A 22,302-nucleotide genomic window follows, 5' to 3' on the forward strand; every position below is an offset into this window, starting at 1 on the left:
GAAGGTAAAATTAGCTCTACCTTGATTTGTATTTCCAACTAAGATAAGTCTACACTACACTTGCTCTATAACATAATATCACATTATCATAGTTATTCGGAAATTAAAATTAAGCCAGCTTATTTGAATCTTTAAATAAGACAAAAACCCCTTTGCATAAAATATATTCTCTTCACTATTTAAAAGGACTTTTGAATTAATCCTCCCTTATAAATGTTGAAATTCCATAGCGGCTCAAAATATGCTTTGGCTAAAGGAGTATCTCTGGTACAAAAAAACCAAACAAAAAAAGGTAGGCATTAATTTCTACTTCTTTTTCTTTCTTGCTTTTTATTCTATCCAGTTGTCTTTACCTCTATTTCTGTGAACTCCCTGAAACGAGAAAGAAAGAAAGAAAGAAAGAAAGAAAGAAAGAAAGAAAGAAAGAAAGAAAGAAAGAAAGAGAAAGAAAGAAAGAAAGAGAGAGAGAGAGAAAAGAGAAGAGAAAGAAAAAGAAAGAAAAGAAAGAAAGAGAAAAGAGAGGAGAGAAAGAAAAAGAAAGAAAGAAAGAAAAGAAAGAAAGAAAGAGAAAGAAAGAAAAAAAGAAAGAAAGAAAGAAAGAAAGAAAGAAAGAAAGAAAGAAAGAAAGAAAGAAAGAAAGAAAGAAAGAAAGAAAGAAAGAAAGAAAGAAAGGGAAAAAACCCTATTATTTTAATGTCAGATGCTCACAGAGTAATACTATGACTGGAAGACTCATAGAGTCTGGTACAAGACTAACCCTTGTATTGACCTTGATCCTCTCTTGTACTATTCTGTTCTGCATTAGCAGAGAGAAAGAAGATACTATTGATGAAAACATAGACTAAATAATGAGGTCAAGAGAAGATCTCTCTAAATGTTGCCAATCCTAAGTACAAAACTACTATTCATATACAATACCATTTTTAAAAAACAGTTTCTAGGGGGAAAATGATTCAAGGTGATAAAATAATAAATGAGAAAAATTTTGGCCATTACATTTATAGATATACCTCATTATTTGTAAATATACTCCCTAATGGTAAAATTTACTGAAATATCAAATGGATATTGAAGAAAAGGAAGGAAGGAAGGAGAGTGGAAGAGAAGGGGGTAGGGAAGAGGGAAAGTAAGGGAGAAGGGAGGAAAGGAGGGAGGAATGGAGGGAGAAAGGAACTTAATTAAAATTTTATATATAATTAGTGGGTTTAAGTCTTAATCGTATGACATTTCCTACTAAGCATGTCTTAGATCATTATTGCGAGTAATAAATTTTAATTCTTCAAGTAAAAATATAATTCTAATAAATGTTATTAACAAAAAATTATTTTAATATATTTCTATTACTAAATCTTTGTCCTACTGAAAGGATTTTGAAAGATTAATAGCTAATGACATATTACACCCTTCAGAATACAATTTTTCTCTTTTTTCTCAATATCTCATATTTTCAGCCGATAAATTGTAGGTAACATATAAGTTATATGATGTCCTCAAATGAAAATGCCCAATAAAGTAAAAAAAAAAATCAATAAAAATCTTCTTTACAAAAATTAATCCAAGGACCCAGCATGGTGACTCATGACTGCAGTCTTTGCACTCTGGGAGGCTGAGGCAGGAGGATCGTTTGAGCTCAGGAGTTCGAGACCAGTCTGAGTAAGAGCGAGACCCTGGCTCTACTAAAAACAGAAAGAAATTAGCTAGACAACTAACAATATATAGAAAAAATTTTAGCTGGGCATGGTGGTGCCTGCCTGTAGTCCCAGCTACTAGGGAGATTGAGGAAGAAGGATTGCTTGAGTCCAGGAGTTCGAGGTTGCTGTGACCTAAGCTAACGCCACAGCACTCTAGCCCAGGCAATAATAGAGTGAGAGTCTGTCTCAAAAAAAATCAATAAATAAAATTAAAAAAAATTAATCCAAGTAAAGAAATACCGTCTTTGACCAAATATTTTTATAATATTGAAATTTTATCTCTGCAGATAACTATGCTTTTAAAATCATGTTCTTTTTCTTTTATGAGATTTTAATCAAGAAAACTGGCTACTCACTCACCTTTATGATTATTCATTAGGATGGTCGAAACCTAATAGTAGAATTCTTTTTTTAAACCTCTACAACTTTTCCTTTTACTGACATTCTATGTATATTTTTTCCAAGAAAATTCAAACCAGAGAGACAAAGGACATTAGTGAAAACCTAATACCATTTGACCTTGTCACATTAGCCCTGGGCATTAAAAAGATATAAATTTCAAAGACGACAAAAAGCAAAAGATTTGTACAATGAGCAGCCAATGGGTAATAGTTTCCACTTTCTGCTCCTACTTAGAGTCTCACTGGAAGTAGAAAGGCTTAGAAAACCAGAGAGTCTTCCAGTTAGAACTCTATTGAGTCAAACTTAAAACAGTCACATGTCCTAATGAAAATTTAAAACAGAAGTCAGGATGAAACAAGTATTTCAAACAATTATGTACTAAGTATCATTCTTTACATGTATTCCATTTGTTGGGGAAAAAAAAGCATATGGACACATAATTTCTTCCTCATGATGAAAGTATTTATCAAAAATTAAAAGAAAAATACATAATTTAAAAGCCATACCAACCCCAAGCCCAAATATCATATTTATAAAATTCTCACTTTGCAAAATGTATTCATATGCATTTTCCTCTTGGATCTTCATTAAAATCTCATAAAATAGGTAGAATGGGTATTATTACCCCTTTTACATGTAAGAAAAACTGAGGCTTATATAGTAAAAGAGAGTTGCTCAATGTCAATTGACTGATAGATAAGTTGTAGATACAAAATTCAAACCCAGATCTGCTGACTCTGAGTTTTATAAAATGTGATAATGGTTCCAGAAAAAGTGAATGCATAGAAAGCACAATGTAAGATGGATGATTTTCCAGTTGATGTTAAGCTTGTTGTGAAAAATCCTAAGATTGAAGATGATTTTTACACTGTGACATTAGGAAATCATTTTACTATTTTATATGTCCATTTCAATCAGTCACATTTCCCTGGTGCCCTAAGGCCTCCCTTCATCCTCAGAAATGATAGAAGGTTATGTGTTCTAAGAGCCTTAAAAGACCCAGAAAGAATATATTCGAATATAAATGACAGTATTAAAAAAGTGATATTGTTATTAAAACATTTAAAATAGCATATATTATATAATTCTACTTTTCTGTAAAGATAAAATAAAAGATTAAGTTATTTTATGCCTAAGAATTCTTTGATGGTAAGGACATATATCACTCATTTTTATATCCCCCCTAAATAGCTAACCCTACTTCAATATTCAAATGTTAGTGAGGTAAACAAAATTATAAATAGGGATCATTTGAATTAATTATACCAATTATCATTATATCAATGCTACAAATATTGCAATGTTCTAATTTATATAATTGCTATTATATCAGACTGATGTGCATATTTCATATCATATTGATAGAGCAAAAGTCTATTAGCTAGAATTAATTTTAATCTTTACAAATAGAACATTTTTTTAATGATTTAAATTGTCCAAAGAAATTAAAGGCATTATTTTTTAAATGTTCTTGATTTAAATATTTATAATCTCTTTAAATATTTTATGCTCATTTATGTGCTTTGAGATCCACTTCTATAAAATATAAAATGCTGAAAAAATAAATAAAAATTTATTTATTCAGAAATGATTTTATAGTTTTGGGGAAAAATAGGTTATATATAAAAATTAGGTCATCCTTGTTCACTTGTTTTGTGAGCACTGTATAATTTAAAGAATATTTTCTTATTAAAAGTGATTCCTTTCCCCTATTCCATTTACCTTTGATGAACAAATTAATCATATTAGCATGAATAGGTCTCAATGAAATATTAAGCGGAGGAGAAATACACATATTTTGCCCCTGTTTTGGTTTTAGACAGTTATTCTCAGTAAAGATCCAGATGTTTGGTGGTCTCAAATACATCTTCTGAGGCAGGTACCCATTTCAATTTAATGTTAAGGTATTTTTTTAAGTGTTAGTTTATATCCTTAGGGAAATCAAATTTAAATCCATCTTAACAGTTACCCCAAAAAATGCAAGTTGAGAGTAGATTAAAAATCATTCTTGCAGGACTTAATAGGTACCAGTTGACAGAATGAGACATCCTTCTGAATTAAATTAACTACCTCCGTATTTTCCAAGGACTATATTCTTTACAAATATAAACAAATCTGCCCAGAGAGATTTCTACAAGTGCAGTTTTGAGAAGAAATAAAATGAGGAGGATAATCAACAATTAAAATTCTACTAAAATTCCAGGGTATACCAATAATTCACTTTAGCTTTTTAAATTCTATAAAGTTATCTCTATAATTTGTGTACTAATTTATTTTGATGCACTACCATTGAATTCCTGAAGAAATCCAACTTTTCTCTTTGTTTATGAAATATCATGCATTTATTTTAAGCAATCATTCACTGTATTTATTGCTTAAGTAACGTATAATTTTACCTGTTTTGAGAGATAGTAAGATTTTGTAGTAAAGGCAGCCAGTATGAAGAGAATGCTTCCACAGTTGAAATGCTGTTATCATCCAAGTGCAATTCTCTTAGTAGAACATGATTCTCCAAGGATGGAAGCTATATTTAAATTTTGTTCATTACTTTATATGCATATTTTATCATTTAACTGAATCTAAAAATATAAAACCTATCAAAATTAACAACACATAGATTCTGGCTAACTGCATATCTTAAACCAAAGTTTAATAAAACTTTTAGTATGAATAAAACTTCTATTAATTAACTTTATAATTTTCAATACTCTTTATACAAGGTATTTCATGATGAAATACAATTAGAATTTCATGATAAATTTGGCCCCATTTATATACTGAAGTAACTTATAATTTATGTTTTAATATTATAAAAAACTAATGTTGTATTAGATTTATTTATAAACTATTATAACTGTGTTAAATATTTCTTAACAGAAAAAAGTATGAAAAAATTCAAAGTAAGCTAAAGACAACATGCAGCTGATTAGTAAAAATGAACAAGGAAAAGTTATTCAAAATTGCTTTTAAAGTATGTGGTTGATATTTCTATCAAAAGAAAAATGTTGCATTAATCACAGATTCAATTAATTGAAAGCAATTACCTCACTTAGATAATTTCCCTGTAACTTCAATATTTGAAGCAATCCACAATTTTCAATGCCCTCAATTTCAGTAAGATGATTATGAGAGCAATCCAGATATATAATGGTAGGTGTATCACGAAGACCTTTTGTACTAATTAATTGATTGTGGTCCACAATTAGTTGCTGAAGATTTTTCAAGGATTCTAAACCACCTGGAAGAAAAATTTTATAAGATCAATAGTAGCATAAATTCTTCCATACAGAGTTTCATTTTTTTTTCTAAATAGTTCGACCTTAGTATTTCCCAACATCTTTAATTACAAGTGAGGACTGAGCCCAAATTCCTGGTGAAACTTATCTTGTAAAATGTGATATTATTTAAACTGGCATCTGGGAGATATATTTTTAAATGACATAATTAGATATCACTTATAAATTGAACAAAATACTAAAAGGCATCATTGGGTAATGAATGTTTTATTTTCAAATAAGAATGAAACAAGGGAGAGATAGGAGGACTCGTTTTTTGTTTAAAAAAATAGTTTCAACTCACTCCAGAGCCTTTGAATTTCTAAAGACTACATATATAACATTAGAATGCTATTTTCCTACCAACAGAATAATTACCTTGAATTCCCAAATGAAGTACATAACACCATATCAGAACCAATGAAATATTAGCATATTCTTCACATATTTCAAGATTGTCATGAGTGACCTCCTTTTGGACCAGATAAACTTAAAATCAGTATGATACCATCTAAGAAATATTAGATGAGGTTTACAAATTATACATCAGTGGTCATCAGGATAAAACTGAGAAGGTTGTTTAAAAAAAACTAACAGGAGTTAGCATTAGAAAGAAAAGCTGAGAAAGTCTGTAAAAGTTTCATGGATGATATTAAAAATCTAGAAAATGTTCTTTAGATTAGATATTAGACTATGTACATTCTCTGTAGGTACTACTCTGTTGAAATTTTACAAACTGGAAATAAATTTTCAGGTCTTGAGTAAGCACCAGTAACAGAATGTCTACAATGAGGACTGTACACATGGGAGTCATTAAGGCTAAATCTTGGAGAAGTGCTTCAATCTGATTATGTTGTCAAACTCTCACATAATATTTTTTTCAATTAAATGTCAGAATAAATATGAAGTTCTTTACTTTTTTTTTATCAAAAAAGTTATTTGATAAATTAAAATAGATAGTTTTTAAAAGAAGAAATATTATATATAAAAATTGGTTTCTTGAATTTATGTAATGAATTTATCCTGCAAGAATTTAGAGCATCTAACCCAAGATTTGTTCTTTTAATTATATATTGATTAAAAAGAAAATATATATATTTTCCTATCGTGAGTGACCTCCTTTTTGACCAGATAAACTTAAAATCAGTATGATGCCATCATACTGGTATCATGCCAGTATGATACCAAGAAAATATATATTGACAAAAAGAAAAGGCAGAGACTCTGCTTGCATCAAGTTGAAGGAATAAAGGGAACAATCAAGTAACATCACCAAAATCTCATAAGAAAATGTAATTCTGCATTATATTTTAAAAATTAAGATAATGTAAAAAACATTTCATAAAAATTCCAGAAAAATTGTAATTCAAAATTTCAGTTTCTCTAATAGTTTAAGTCAAATAAACTTAGTGTTATGGATGATGATTTTTCACAAAAATGTTTTTATACAAAAAGTAAGTTTTCTTATAATGAGTAATAACTTATGAAACATAAGTGAAGCAGGAAATGCATAGAGGACAAAGAAAAGAGAGACTAAAATCTAAATTCTGATAGTAGTCTTATATTTTTAAGATTTATCTCAGATCAATGTATTGGTATTTCCCTGTAATGTAAAATAGTAATTACAACTTAGAAAAAAATGCTATTTGTTGTTATTAAAAAATGAATTGTTCTTCCCTATCAGATATTTAACTAGGTTATTAATAAAATAACATCAATTATATATTATAAATTTCAAGGGATTAGAAGCAGTATATTATATATCATAATAAATATATTGGCTATAATATAATTTAAAGTCTGCTGAAATAGAAAATATGCTGGAATTTAGTGGGCCTTATGATCATATCTAATGAACATCAATTAACAAACTAAAGCAGACAGTCCAGGCAAAAGGAAACACCAATTAATACAGATTAGTAGTTATGTAAAATGAAATGTCCTTTATTGAATGTTCAAATGTCTTGCATGTTCTCAGACAAGAAAACACACAATAAAAATATTCAAATGGCTTTTGGAATCTACTTTTATAGGCTTAATATTTTTAAAAATGATGTACATTTCTCTTACATTATCCAGAGCTAATCTGAAATCGAAATTTCCATTAACTCACTTGGAATGGGGGATGAATTTGCGAAACTTTTTAAGGGTCATCCAAGAAGAGAACCAAGATGAAACATTAGGTTACACAATGATGAAAGATAAAACATTTAGCAAAAGAAGCTGAAAAAAAAATTTACCAGGTAAACCAGAATAATTGGGAGAAGAAAAGAGGAAAAGGCAAACAATTCTGCAATGAAGGAGGGGTAAGAAAAAAAATACATAATTTACAAATATGAAAAGCATTTTTGTTTATACTAAATCATATACAATCAGACACAGTTGTCAAAGGAATGAGAAGGAGTCACTGTTTGGCAGTGATGAAGCAGCTGAAGACTTTTGCTAGAGATATTAAGAATAATCAGGATGGAAACCTCAGTGTAGTAGAAGTGGAGACAATAAGTGTTGACTACTTTTTAGATTTTTGATAATGGATAGAAGATTCTCCACAGTCCGGAAAATGGCCTACAAGACCCTATGTGATCTGCTTCCCATTTTCTCTGTGAACTCATTCTCTACTACTGTCCCCTTCCCTCATTTCTATGAATCAATTATATAGTGATACACAAATATAAACTAATAGATAGAGATGTTCTTTGCTATGCTATTTAAATGCAAAGAAGTGGAGACAAGTTAAATGTCCATCAATAAGGGAATAGTTAAATAAGTTATTGTGTATCTCTAAAATGAATATACAAAATATTCAACATGTAGCAGTACTGACATAGGAGGATGTCTATGATATATTACTATATGTAAAACCTAAGTTGCATACATAGACTTTTAGCTACTGAGTATATCGGCATGTGAACCTGAAACTAAATCTTCACATCTACAATTTTATTGCATAGGATGAGATCTAGAATAATTCACAAACAATTGTTAACAATGGTCACCCCTTCAAAATGAGAGAGAAGAAGTAAGCAGACAAAGTTTCACTGCTTATACTATACACATCGTTTTTCAAAAAATTTAAATGAGAATGTACTTCTTGTGAAATATTTTTTAAAAAATATATTTGAACAAAGAATCATAGCAAGTATTGAAGAGAATTTTGTTATTCTCTATTTAATCCTGACTACCACCAACAAGAAATATAGTGTTGAACTGAACTACTAAAAAATTTGGGAAAACCTAATGTTATGCTCTATTGCAAGGGCTTGTTATACAGCCAAAGTGGGAGAACACTACATAGAAAGGAGGGCATACCTCTAAGAATTTAAGATGAATTTTTTTTTAATTCAGCAAAATGTTAAAAAGAAAAAAAAAATAAAGAGAGACATGGTTTGGTCCATGTCTAAATATGGTCCATGAATAAAATTATCTTGAAAATGCTTTGAGCTATGGAAGAACAATAGAGAGGGGGATGCATTTAAGAAAAGCAAAGTTTGATTATATATTTTTAAAATAAGTCTAATAAAAAAAAGGACATCATCTGAAAAATATGCGAAACTGAGGTCTGCCAAAAACCATGTGAGTGAGCTTGGAAGTAGATCTTTCATTCTCATTGAGCCTTGAGTTGATGGCAGTCCTGGTTGACAGCTATGTACCACAGTCTCATGAGAGACCCTGAGCCAGAACCACCCAGCTAAGCCATTCCCAGATTTCTGACCCACAGAAAATGTGAGGTAATAAATGTTTATTGTTTTAAATTGCTAAGTTTGGGAGTAATTTTCTTCACATCAGTATATAACTACTGCAATAAGGATTCTATTCTGAAGAAAACATAACTCAAGAAAGAATAAATTATCTTGAAAATGCTTTGAGCTACGTAAGAACATTTTTAAAAAATTGAATATAACAAGAGTGCAAAGATATTAAAACAAAATAAACAAGTGTACCAAAATAATACCAGAACAGAGCTAATAAATAATTTAGAAACAACAATGTACAGAACAGAGAGCTAGAAAAGGAATTGCTCCAAAGAGGAGATTACCATATTAGAGTGAGAAGAAAGAAGAAAGAAGAAAAGAAGAAGAGGAAGAAGAAGATGAAGGAGGAGGATGAAGAAGAAGATATAGATTGAATCCATCAGATAATAATGGATATGAAAGAAAGAAAGAGAAACACAATTAAAATATGGACCACCTATGACTGAAGAATAGAATCAAACCAAAAACCTTTTCAAATATATAAAAAGCTAAATTTTCCAGAAATGAAAAACTAATATGTAGTTTGAAAAGAACACTACTTTCCAAGAAAAACTTACATGGATGTATTGACAATAAGATGTTTCTTAGTTAAGTTACTGAGTAAGAACAAGAAAAAAATTGGGGGTTATCTAGGTAGAAATCATTTATAAGGAGAGAAAAACCCAGTTAGCCTCAAAGTTTATCACAATAACACACACAATACCATATATGCAAAGGAGTAAAGACCACAAAGTACCAAGTGAAAGTGTGACCTAAAAATAGAATACACAACTACATTATCATTCAGGTATAAAGGTAACTGATAGACATTCTCAAATGTGAAAGAATTCAGGGAATATAGTATACATTGGACCCATCTTTGAAAAATAAAATTTAAAAAGAGCTAATAAACTCCATAATCCAGACAAGCAAGAAATGAAATAAAGTTGTCATAAAATATCCATTTTCATATAGATCTAACACTGCTATAGGATATAGAGTGAGTAAATATTATATATCTTAATGTCAATAATAAAAATCATAAAGGAAAAGAGGATTGGAAATGTATAATTATGATAATTTATGCTATTATTTGAAGAGGGGTTAATATTGTCTAAAATAGACTAATTGAAAGCAAATGTCCTAATAAGTTTTTGAACCAAAAAATAGACATTCTAATTGACAAAAATGGGAAGAGCAGGTGAAAGAAAGTGTAAAGGTAGTAATTTTATCAATTTTAATATGAAGAAGTCAATAGGTACATTCTAAAATTTTGAAATCAAACCATTTTCATATAATTTCCTGCTCACTTTATCAATGCTTTTGTGAGTTTTGAAATGATATGTTCTATCCTAGTAAGTTATCTGTAGGAATTTGGTAGAGAATGACTGTTTCAAACCAGTAATTCTCATGTAGATGATTTTTTGCACCACAAGATGATTTTGTAATACTTTTTTAAAAATTCAAATTGCTATTCTAGTTCAGTAGTGATAATGTTCTGGCTGCATCATCTCAAAAGCAATACTAAAATGTTAAATGGTTTTTATATTAAACATATATTAAATTTATTTATATTAAAATATTTAATATTCATTTATAATTTATAATATTTAATATTAAATTTATTTATATTAAAATATATGCCTAAAACACATCAGCTTATGCATACTCTAATAATCACAAGTATTATTAATTTTTCTTAATATTTAATTAAAATTTGCCTAATTATTTACTTAAACTTTCTCTAATAAAAATGTATCCTAAGTACATTTATTTATATGGAAAAAGTAGGCATCATAGGCTGAAATGTTATAATGTTCACTTCAAACAATGAGGACATTGTGTTGATTATTTTCCTTCTGTCAATACTCAAAGAGTTTTGAATTTCTATTCCAATGTTTGCTATGTTTATGTTTTATTTCCTTGATAGCATTATTCTGATAACTTTTCCTTATTTGTTGAAATAATAGTTATAGAATATCTTACATGTTAAGAGATATAAACCAATTATATTCTCTACATTTCTACTACAGATATAAAGATCTGTTTTTCAAAAAATAGCTTCACCTTGATACAAAATTCATCAGAGACTAGTTCTACTAGTTCCATCACTGTGTTGTGTCATCTGGGAAGCAGAAAAATGATACAAGGCAGAACAATCTCTGCTTTTAAGCATCTTTTACCTAATAAATTCAACTAGAAAAAATTTTAATTACTGACATCTAAAATGATTCACAATTTATTAAGTGAATAAAGTAAATTAGAAAACAATACTATAATAGTGATTTTTAAATACACAGAAAACAATATAGAAAGCTTATCCACACTGGCTATATCTGGATGGTAGGATTATGGATTATTATTTTATCATTTTAAAGTGTAAGTTTTAGACAATAAGCATGTATTAATTGTGTAACTTAAAAGTTACTTATAAAAAATTACAAATTGATTTTAAGAAATTTTTGGTCTGATAACCTGATCATTATTACCCATGATAATAACTAAAAATAGCCATTACAATTTTTTGAATGTTTCCAAATGAGCTCTTAAGGTAAAGAATTCTCAGCTCATAATGTAAATAAATATAATAGGCAAAGAGAGGCAAGCAGAACAGTAAAGTCAGTTTTCAATGTGAGAAAATTTGTTAAACTAAGGAATATGAAGATTCTATAGTCAGAGCTTAAGGAAATAAAAATCAAACTTCACCTAAGGTGACAAGTATAACAGACAATTCCACACAAACCTGGAGCCTCAACCAGATATAACCAACCAGAAGATAGAAAGTTAAATTGCACATCTTGAATCTCAATATTCAGAAAATGGGCAAAAGAAAATCTCCCATTTAAAAATAATAAACACAAGCTGGCCCTCCTATAGGTTTGCAGCTCAAATTCACTAATACATGATCAGAAAACCTCCACCAGAAGTGTAGCATAAATGATTGTAGATTGTCTGTGTCTCCAGCCATCTAAAAACATCCTCTTAAAAGACCAAACTTTCATCCCAAATCTAAGAACAATCACAAAGCTTAAATTCCAGGGAAAATAAAAAGATGACAATAAACAAAAACACATGAAATACACAATGTAATAAGGTGCCATAAGTAAGATTTAGCAGAAATAACAAAATACAGCAGAAGTAGACCCAGGTGGAAATTTGAATTAATTTAAGTTAAAAACTCAATGACCTGGAGAGGTTTCAAGATGAGACATCAGGTATGTGCCTCCTCCACAAATAAGAATCAAAATAATGAGTAGATAATCACACTTCAAATGGATCATCTAAGAGAGAACACTGAAATGCAACAAAGAAGTGACAGGAAACACCAACAGCACTTGAGCATTCCTTCTGGGGGCCTGGAAACTGTCCTGCCCAGCCCATCATAGCCACTGCCAACACCAGCATGGACTGCTTGAGACTTATAAGTTAGTTCTGCGACTGCTACTGCCATCACTTGTGCCACACTCACTTCCCAGAAGCCCAAGAACCCACTCATCCACCCAACCCAGTGTCTCCACTGCCAGCACCAGAGCAAGCTGCCTGGAAGTCCAAGAATTGGTCTGCCTGGGTCTACTAACATCAGTGCCAGTGTATGTCACCAGGGGACCTAAGGAGGGGCACACCCAGCCTTCCACTGCCACTATGGAGGCCAGAGGATAGGCCCACCAAGCATCCCTACACCCAGTAAAACTTCACCATAGCTGTACTAATGACCATACCTTATGCCACAGAGGAAACCACAGACCCTATGGATGATATTTACCATTGAAGAAATCACACGGAGACTATACTACTGCATGCACCCAGAATCAAAGGTAAAGTGCCCTACCCAGGCAACAACACAGATACATCTTCAGAGAAAAGTCCTTTCCCTACACAAGCAAGTTCAAAATATTGATGGAGTGACTATTACATCAAATGTGCAGATATTAACATAAGGACACAAGAAACATGAAAAAACAAGGAAATATGACACCTCCAAAGGAACGCAATAATTCTCCAACAACAGTTCACAATCTAAAAGAAATTTATGAAATCCTGGATGAAAAGTTCAAAATAATGAGATTTAAGAAGATAAGTGAGACACAAGATAACACGAAAAACAATACAAAAGTATCACAGAAATAATTCAGTATATGAGAAATTTAGCCAAAATATATATAGCATAAAAACAAAAAACAAACAGAAATTCTGGAACTGAAATATTCATTAAATGGAACACAAAATACATTCAAAATCTTCAACAATAGAGTAGATCAAGCAGAAGAAAGAATGTCAAAGCTTGAAGATAGGTCTTTTGATAGACCTTCAGGCCAGATCCTGTACCCCCAGGCCTTGATCATGTTGCTTGGGGGCACGGGGGGGGGGGGATTTGTGAACTAATCTGAGGAGGAAAGAGAGCCCTTGTGGGCAGAACTGAAAAAACAGTGTAGTGTGGGTCCCAGCTGCAGTGTACTCATAGAACAACCCTCCCCCAACAGGAAGGCCACAATCTCAGCCCAAGGTAGGATCCTGGACAGGGAAACTTCCAGCCTCTGGTGCCATTTCTGAGGAACCCAGCTAGCATGAGCTACTGCCTGCTGGCAAATGCCAGAAGGAGGCCATAGAGCAGTAGAGGGGGAAGCAGAGCAAAACCCTGCTCCTGACTACCAGATTGTGGATCTCATATGGCCCCTGCCTCCACAAGCAGACTTTCTAGATGGGTGGGGCCATCTCAGCCTCTCCCTGATGGCTTTCCTGAGAAAGCTGGGAGCAGACCTCTGACCCCCACCAAAAGACCATATTACCAGCTTTTGAGGAGCTTGAGGGCATGCACACCCAACCCAACCCTGCCCAGCCTCACTCCCTACACACCTCTGCTGTGGTAGAGAATAAGGATTCAACTGGAAGTTCCGGGGCCAAACTCACTACCTGGGGCATTTGAATACTTCTCCTGAAGGGCAAGAGCTGCTCACAGGTCCCAAAAACAACACTGCAGCTTGTTCTTTCCAGCAAGTGCCACCTACTGACAAGGAAGTCAATTTGCACAGCCCTTTATAGCATTTATTGACTCAATTATATAGGGTATGGTTTATCCTTACTCACAAGCACCAAATCCTGTCTCAGAGATTAAACTGGATATGCCAATAAATTTCACACTATTAAGAAGACCACAGGGCTGGGGAAAGAGAAAGAATTTCAAAGACCTCAATCCTCCCTCATCCAAGAGAAACAGGGAATCTACCCACACACATAGCTCACCCCTGCTACAGCCTATAAACAACTAGCAACTGAGAAAACCACCACAGTAAGGATATCTATAACCAATGTATCCACCCAGATCATAGATTGCCATTAAGCACCCACAAGCAAAGGAAAAGGTTCTTACCCAATATATGCTACAGACACTTCCTTATGAGTGAAGGGGAAATGAATAAAAAAGCCCCATCTAAACAAACAAACAAAAAAATCTGAAAATAAAAAGTGACTGCTGTCCCAGATGAGAGGGAATCAGTGAAAGAACTGAAAAGTATGAAAAATTAGAGTGAAAGGACATCTCCAGATGGGAACACCAGCTCTCTAGTAATGGATACTTACCAAAATGGAAATACTGAAATGACAGATAAAGAATTCCCAATATGGATTGTAAGGAAATTCAATGCAATCCAAGAGAAAATAGAAAACCAAATCAAAGAAACCAGAAAAAATTTCAGGAAATGAATGAAAAGTTCACTAAAGACATATTAAATGTCTTTTTTAATATGTTACCAAAGACATTAAAAAATAATACAGACAAAACTTCTTGAAATAAAAAATTCATGTAAGGAAATATAAAAAACAGTGGAAAGTTTTAAGAATAGACAAGGCAGAAGAAAGAATCTCAGAGCTTGAAGATAACTCTTTCTAATTAATACATTGGATAAAAAATAAAGAAGAGAGAATTAAGTGGAATGAACAAAGCCTACAAGAAATATGGTAAAATATAATAATCATATGCATCCCTGAGGATGAAGAAGAAAATTCACAAGTCCCAGAAAACCTATTTGAGGGAATACTTGAGGAAAACGTCCTTGGTCTTGCTATATTTAAACATCCTGGTACAAGAAGCTCAAGGAACACCTGGGAGATTCATTGCAAAGAGGCAATCATCAAGACACATAGTATCACACTGGCCAAAGTCAACACAAAGGGGAACTCCTGTGACCTGTGAGATGAAAACATTAAGTAACTTACAAAGGAAAACCCATCGTGCTTCTTAACTGAGACCTTACAAGCCAGAAGGAACTGGGACCCTGGGGCCCCCTCTTCAGTATTCTTAAACAGAACAACTGCCAGCCTAGAATTTTGTATCCTACAAAATTAAGTTTTATATATAAAGGAGAAATAAAGACTTTTGCAGACAAGCAAGCACTGAAGGAATTTGTCAAGACCAGACCAGACCAGAAACACAGGCATGCTGAATGGATGAAAAAATACAGCCCAAGTATCTGCTGTCCCCAGGCAATATGTCTAACCCACAAGGACTTATACAGACTGAAGGTGAAAGGATGGAACAAAAAAACATTGCATGCGAATGGAAACCAAAAGAAAGCCAATGTAGCCACTCTCATATCAGATAAAATTGATTTTAAATAAAAGATAGTACAGAAGGAAAAAGACAGTCATTACATAATGATAAAGGGAGCGATTCAACAAGAAGACATAACAATCCTAACTATTTATGCATATAACACAGGCACACCCAGATTCATAAAGCAAACCCTAGCAGTTCTAAGCAGAGAGAAAAACAGCAGCATCCTAATTGCTGGAGACTTTAATATTCCACTGATAGAAATGTACAGACCATCCAAGCAGAAAATAAATAAACACTGGACTTAAATGGGACTCTAGAATAAATGGACCTAGAAGACATTTATGAAACATTTTACCCCAAAGTACAGAATATATATTCTTCTCATCGGCACATGGAAAATTCTCCATATCTTAGGCCACAAACATGTCTCAACAAATTCAAAAAAATAGAAATCATACCATATATCTTCTCAGACCACAGTGGAATAAAACTAAAATCAACTCCAGGAGAAACATTCAACTGTACAAAAAGTACAAAAGGAATGAAACTTAAACAACCTGGTGCTGAACAATTATTGGGTCAATAATGAAATTAAGATGGAATCAAAAGATTCCTTGAACTGAAAAAAAGGTGACACAAGATACTCAAATCTATTGGAATCATCAAAAGCAGTCCTAACGGGAGAATTCCTAGCCTTTAATGCTTATGAAATAGACAGAAAGATTTCAAATTAACAATCTAATGACACATCTCCAGGAAGTAGAAAAGGAAGAGCAAGCTAGCAGAAGAAAAGAAATAACAAAGGTCAGAGATACCATAAAAATGTGAATTGAATGCTAAATAAAAGAAACAAATAGAAATTCTAAAACTAGAACTATAATAACTAAAAGCAAAACTTTCATGAATGCATTGACCATTACATTAAGCAGAAGGACTAGGAAACTGTTTTGAGTCACAAGAAAATATTCGGAGTTATATACAGAGAGACACAAATGAAATGTAAGAGTTATAAGAATATATTAATAATTATAAGAGTATCAAGGAATCATAGGATATATGTTATCTATATAAAATATGTATTATATCCTATATATGTTATATCCTATATATTATTATATATAATAATTATAGCTATTAATATATTAAATCCTTTAAGAGGCACAATGAACTCAAACAGGGTGAATATTAATGTAACCACAAATAATAACTTCAGAGTAAAGTGATAAAAACAATGGACAAAGAAAAAAATCTCAAAAAGAGGAAAAGAAATTGTCTTCTAAGGATCAAGCTAAGCCAGGAAAGCTAGAATACAATGGCAAATATTTACAATGCAGATATTGCTAGCCAAATGGTAAGTCTATATCTCAAAAATTTTTCCACGTGTGTGGGTGTTTGTTGGTGAGTGTATGCATGTATGTATAAAAAACATACTTAACCAAATAAAATCTGGAAGAGGTCATCCCCAATAGATCTGCATTGAAAAAAATACTAATGCATATTTTTGTTTATTCAAACAGGGTCTTGCTTTGTTGCCCAGGCTAGAGAGCATTGGCCCAATCATAGCTCACTGCAGTCTTGAACTCCTGGGCTTAAGTGATCCTTCTACATCAGCCTCCTGAGTAGCTAGGGCTACAGGTGTCCATCACCAGTCACAACTAATTAAAAAAGTTTTTTTGAAGAGGTGGGGTCTCACTATGTTGCCCAGGCTGGTCTCATACTCTTAACTTCAAACAATCCTCCCATCTCGGCCTCCTTTCTAAAGTGCTAGCATTACAGGTGTGAACCACCATGCCCAGATTAGTAATGCATATTCTTTGGACAGAAGGAACATTGTAGATAAAAAGTGGAATAAAGAGTAATGGAAAGTTTATATTATATTACTACATAGTAATACTACAGTATATATAGTACTATAAATATAGTAATATTAATACTATGTTACTATTGACATAATATCTATAGTAAACAAAAAGAATAGTAAAATAATATATAACTGGTAATATAATAAGAAAAATGATAATGTAAAATCTCAATCAAACCAAAAGAGAGCAAGAAAAGAGAAAAAATAAATAGAACAGGCAGAACAAATAAAATCAAATAGTAAAATACTAGATTTAAACTCAAATATATCAATGATTACTCTAAATTATTGATCATACCAAATTAATTACTAGGGACTAAAGGCTACAAATCAAAGCCAAAATTTGTAAGTCAGCCTAGATAAAACAATGAAAAAAACAACAAATTTTCATGCTACATAAAATACACAAACCAAAAACAACTTGTAGAAATACTGTAATTAAAAGGATAGAAAAAAATATATCTTGTGGTCACTAAACCAGTGTTTCTCAAAGTGCAGTCCAGAGACCCCCCTACCAGAGATGCTTTTAAAGTTTCCATAAGGTCAAAACTATTTTCATAATCATTCTAAGATGTTATTTGCCTTTTTCACTCTCATTTGCTGAAGAGAGTATAGTGGAGTTTTCCAGCGGCTACATGACTTGTGATATTGTAGCAAATTAAATGCAGAGTCAAATATGAGAACCCAGCTGTCCTGTGTTAAGCCAGACATTAAAGAGATTTAAAAATATGTGTAACAATGTCCGTCTTGTCACTATAGCTTTTTGTTTAGAAAATATAATTAATATTTATAAAATTTATATTAATGCAAATACTTTATTACTTAAAGTTTTAAATGAATTAATAAATAAAAACTTAACATTTTTGTTTTTTATTCTGATACTAATATTGATAGCTATAACTCATATAAATAAAAGCTGTTTGAGAGAGGCCCTCAATAATTTTTAATAGTGTACAATGGTCCTGCATCCAAAAGAGAGTCTGGTTATTCAGACACAGAAGACTAACACAAAAGCTTTACAACAGATCAAAAGTGACATTTAAAAATGATAAAATTGGTCCATTCATCAAAAATATTAATAGCATGACCTCAAAAATATTTTTGAGCAAAAAAAATATCAGATATAAAAATAAAGAGAGTGAATTACAATCATCATGAAAATCATTTATTTAACTTTTTATCTATGACTATGGGTAACATTATTAGTACCACACTTAATCAACAGGCAACATAATGAAAAATGAGTGGGCTCTGAGGTAGGCAGTCCTGAGTTTTGATAAAACAAGGCTACTACAAAACTAGCTATGTGAATGTAGACAAGTTACTTAATTTCTCTGAGCCTTAGTTCCTTTATTTGTAGAGTGAGAGTGATTAAAAATTGAGAGGATTAAAAATAATATTTTAAAGCAGTTTATACAGAACTTTTATATGATAGGTACTAATAATGACAGCTATTATTGTTTTCTAACAATTATCCTCAATAAAACAAGGAATTTAAAAAATACAAACTGTGGTGACCAAATAAGTTATCAGAGACAGCAGATTTTGAGCTAAACATTGAAGGAAGAATAGAATATTAATATATATTCAAAAAAGTCTATATACAAATCATTAAATAGTTAATAAATCTGCTAAGTGCATTTGGATAAAAGGGCAAGATCCAGATGAGAAGAGTTACTTGCTACCCTTTTCCTTTTAATCTTACAAATTCTTTACTGTTAAAGGAAGGAGGAGAATTGAGCAAAACAGACTTATAACAAGTCTTATCTTAATATATTATAAATTCCTCAACACCTCTGACAAAATTATTCTTTCCCTGTCAAAACAACTGACATTTCTTCTACTTCCCCATTCAAAACAAAAGAAACAATAGCCACAAAAATATTCAAGAGCCTCTCTCAAAGGACTTAAATAAAGAAAAAAAAAAAAGAATAGCTTAAATAATCTTGAGTTTATTGCTTAAATATATTACTTAAATAGCTCTTGTAAAGTTTCCTATGCTCGACAAAGTAAAACTTAAGCCAAGACTGTTTGTTTACTTCTCAAAGGGTTCCTGCCCATTGCCAAACTAGCAATTTGCCATACTTGCTACAAATGTCTACTTCAAATAATTCTTCCCACAGAAATGAGCCAGTGGTCAATAAAACATTCCTGCCACAGGGGAGAAAAATCCTGTAAGGAACAGTAAAACTAAAGATGGAAGTTTTCACTAAATAAATGTTTATTAGAAGTTTACCTTCTTCAACTGCTCGTCGGTTGCTATATCTGATAGTTTTTCATCTACATATACAAATATGCTGAGTTGCACTTGAGATTTTGAATTTCAGCACAAAAGTCCTTCAGGATTATACGTATTACTTAGAAATAAGAACACTGAAACAGGAATCAGGAAACTTGGATTCCAGCCACACCTTTGCCATGAGTTAGATGAAAACTATGTGGGTCTGTTTTTTCATCTGTAAACTAAGTGGCCTAGACTGGCAGATCTGTAAATTCTCTTTCAGCTTATACTAGGCATTGTGTTGCATTTCAAAACTAAACAGTAAACTAGCACCATCTAGTGGATTCCAAAAATTTACTAACTATATAACAGTGAAAAGCATTTCTACAAGCAAAATGTCTAGAGTTTTCTTTTATTTTACTTTATTTAGTTTATTTCCCCAAAGACTCACAGACAATATTTAGAAGCAAGAATTATTCCAGGTAGGCTTCCCTTATAAGCCATGACATAGTAATCAAGCCTATCTGAAAATGTTGATTTCTTTTAATACCTTTCATATTTATAATACTAGTGTCACTTTTCCAGAAAGCAATATTATCTGAAAAATAAAGTAGTATAAAAAAAGTCTTAGCAACTCTTCTATTTCCAGTGATATATTTTAGGAATGTATGACCTAAAATTTATAAATCAACAAATTACTGAAATTAAATAAATATTTTTTGTAGATTAAAATTTTCCTAAAGTAGAAGAAACAGAACCTTCATGAATGAGAAGACAAAGATAATTATTGGTTCCTATATGTTAACATCATATTTGCTTTCATTTTATCCAATATTCAACAAATTAAATATAACAATTTACTCCAAATATACCTATATACGTGTGTGTATATCTTTATATATGTATGTATGTCTATCACTAGGATATATATTCAGTGAAAGTCAGGAAAGGCATTTGTGTTATTTATTGCTGCATTTCAGTGCCTAGAGAAATGCTTATACCTAATAGGAGTTCAATGAATTTGCTCATTAATAAATTTATTAATAAAATAATCTCAAAATCATTATATTTTTTCAGCATAAAGAGTTGTAATATAGGTAAAGGTAGTAATAATCTTAAGTATTAGATGCATGTTTATTAAAGAGGCAGAAGAATAAGTCAATTAAGAAATTAGGTACAGGGGCACATTGCTGAATTTCAAACCCTATTCTATCACTTACTAGCTATATGATTTTAGGCAATTTATCTGGCCTCTCTGTGCCTCAGTTTTCTTATCTGGTGGAGTGGAAAAAATTTAATAGTACTCATTGCACTGCTATTAAAAGTAAATCAGTTAATATGTATTATACAAAGCACTTAAAACAAATGTGTGGTAGTAAGAAAGCTATCTATTACTATATTATATTAAATTCTATTCTTTTCTATCAAAAAATTTATAAAACAATTTCATTAAGCATGGATTTCTAAAAAATTAATGTAGTTTCAAAATGTTTTTGCTAAAAAGTCAATAAAATCCCTTATAAAAATGGGAGAAATAAAGAAAGCTAGATTATTAATTATCAATCACCCATTTTTCATTCCCTTTGGCTACTCTTTAAAGAGAACTAATTCAAAAGTACTGACTCAAAGTATGAAAGATTTCCCACAAACCGTTTTATAAACTTCAAGAATTAATGTGACAACATCCATTCAAGAATTGTTTCTCCACGATATATGTAGAAAACAAAAGTTTTACTAATTTTGTCTTAAATTTACTTACGGAAAATTTCAAGCAAACAAAAGCAAGAAAGATAATAATGATATCATAACAAACCTTAAACTGCTATCCACCCAAATTAAACTGAATTATAAAAGATAACAAAAAAACTATAAAGCATATGTTAAATTAATAAAAAGTATAAAATTTCTTGTCTGATTAAAATAAGTTCATCTTTAATATCAACCTAAAGTGAACTTAATGAACTTAAAGTGATTATTTTGTACATTCAAAGTGTGCAAGAATAACTCCAGATCATGTTAAAATATTCTGTAATCAAAAACTTGCTTCCAAATAGACTCAATGATAGAAAGTAATACAAAAACATAAACATTATCCTTTAAATTATTACACAATTTGTATGGAAGTATGTATCTCAATATAATAGTTTGTTCTTTTCTTCATTTGGCCAGAAAGGAACCTATACTTCAATATGTAATATATATCAGTGACTCTATTTTGAGTTATATTTTTAATTTATATTTTGATTATGACTAATAATAATAACAGAAACCATGTCTTTCCATTGCCACAGTACATATCTTTAAATATTAAAGGTAATAGCAAAATTTATAGAAATCATCAATGTAAACTCATAGCAAAATAATTATTTAATTTTTAAAAATTAAAATTAAAATTATTAATTGAATGTTAAATTATTTGATTAAATTTAAAATAATTGATTTAAAATTTAAATGGTTCATTTCATAAAAAAGAAAAGTATCTTACTTAAAATTGGTCAGAAATATTTCACATTATGTTTCTATTTTTACAATTACATAGTTCAATGAGAATGGAAAACATTCAGCATA

General features: G+C 31.0%; 1 protein-coding gene across 2 annotated transcripts in view; it reads right to left on the reverse strand.

Moving 5' to 3' along the window:
* Window positions 1–22,302, reverse strand: part of LRRIQ1 (leucine rich repeats and IQ motif containing 1) — a 189,339-nt gene that overhangs the window by 134,112 nt on the left and 32,925 nt on the right. For both annotated transcript variants that reach the window (XM_012740832.3, XM_012740836.3), the window contains exons 12-13: window positions 5,138–5,331; window positions 4,490–4,617 (exon numbers count right to left, since the gene is read on the reverse strand). In XM_012740832.3, coding sequence (XP_012596286.2) covers window positions 4,490–4,617; window positions 5,138–5,331 — 322 coding nt within the window. The remainder of the gene's footprint in view (window positions 1–4,489; window positions 4,618–5,137; window positions 5,332–22,302) is intronic.

This window comes from Microcebus murinus, chromosome 10, assembly GCF_040939455.1.
Source record: "Microcebus murinus isolate Inina chromosome 10, M.murinus_Inina_mat1.0, whole genome shotgun sequence".
In the NCBI taxonomy this organism is placed as follows: Eukaryota; Metazoa; Chordata; class Mammalia; order Primates; family Cheirogaleidae; genus Microcebus; species Microcebus murinus.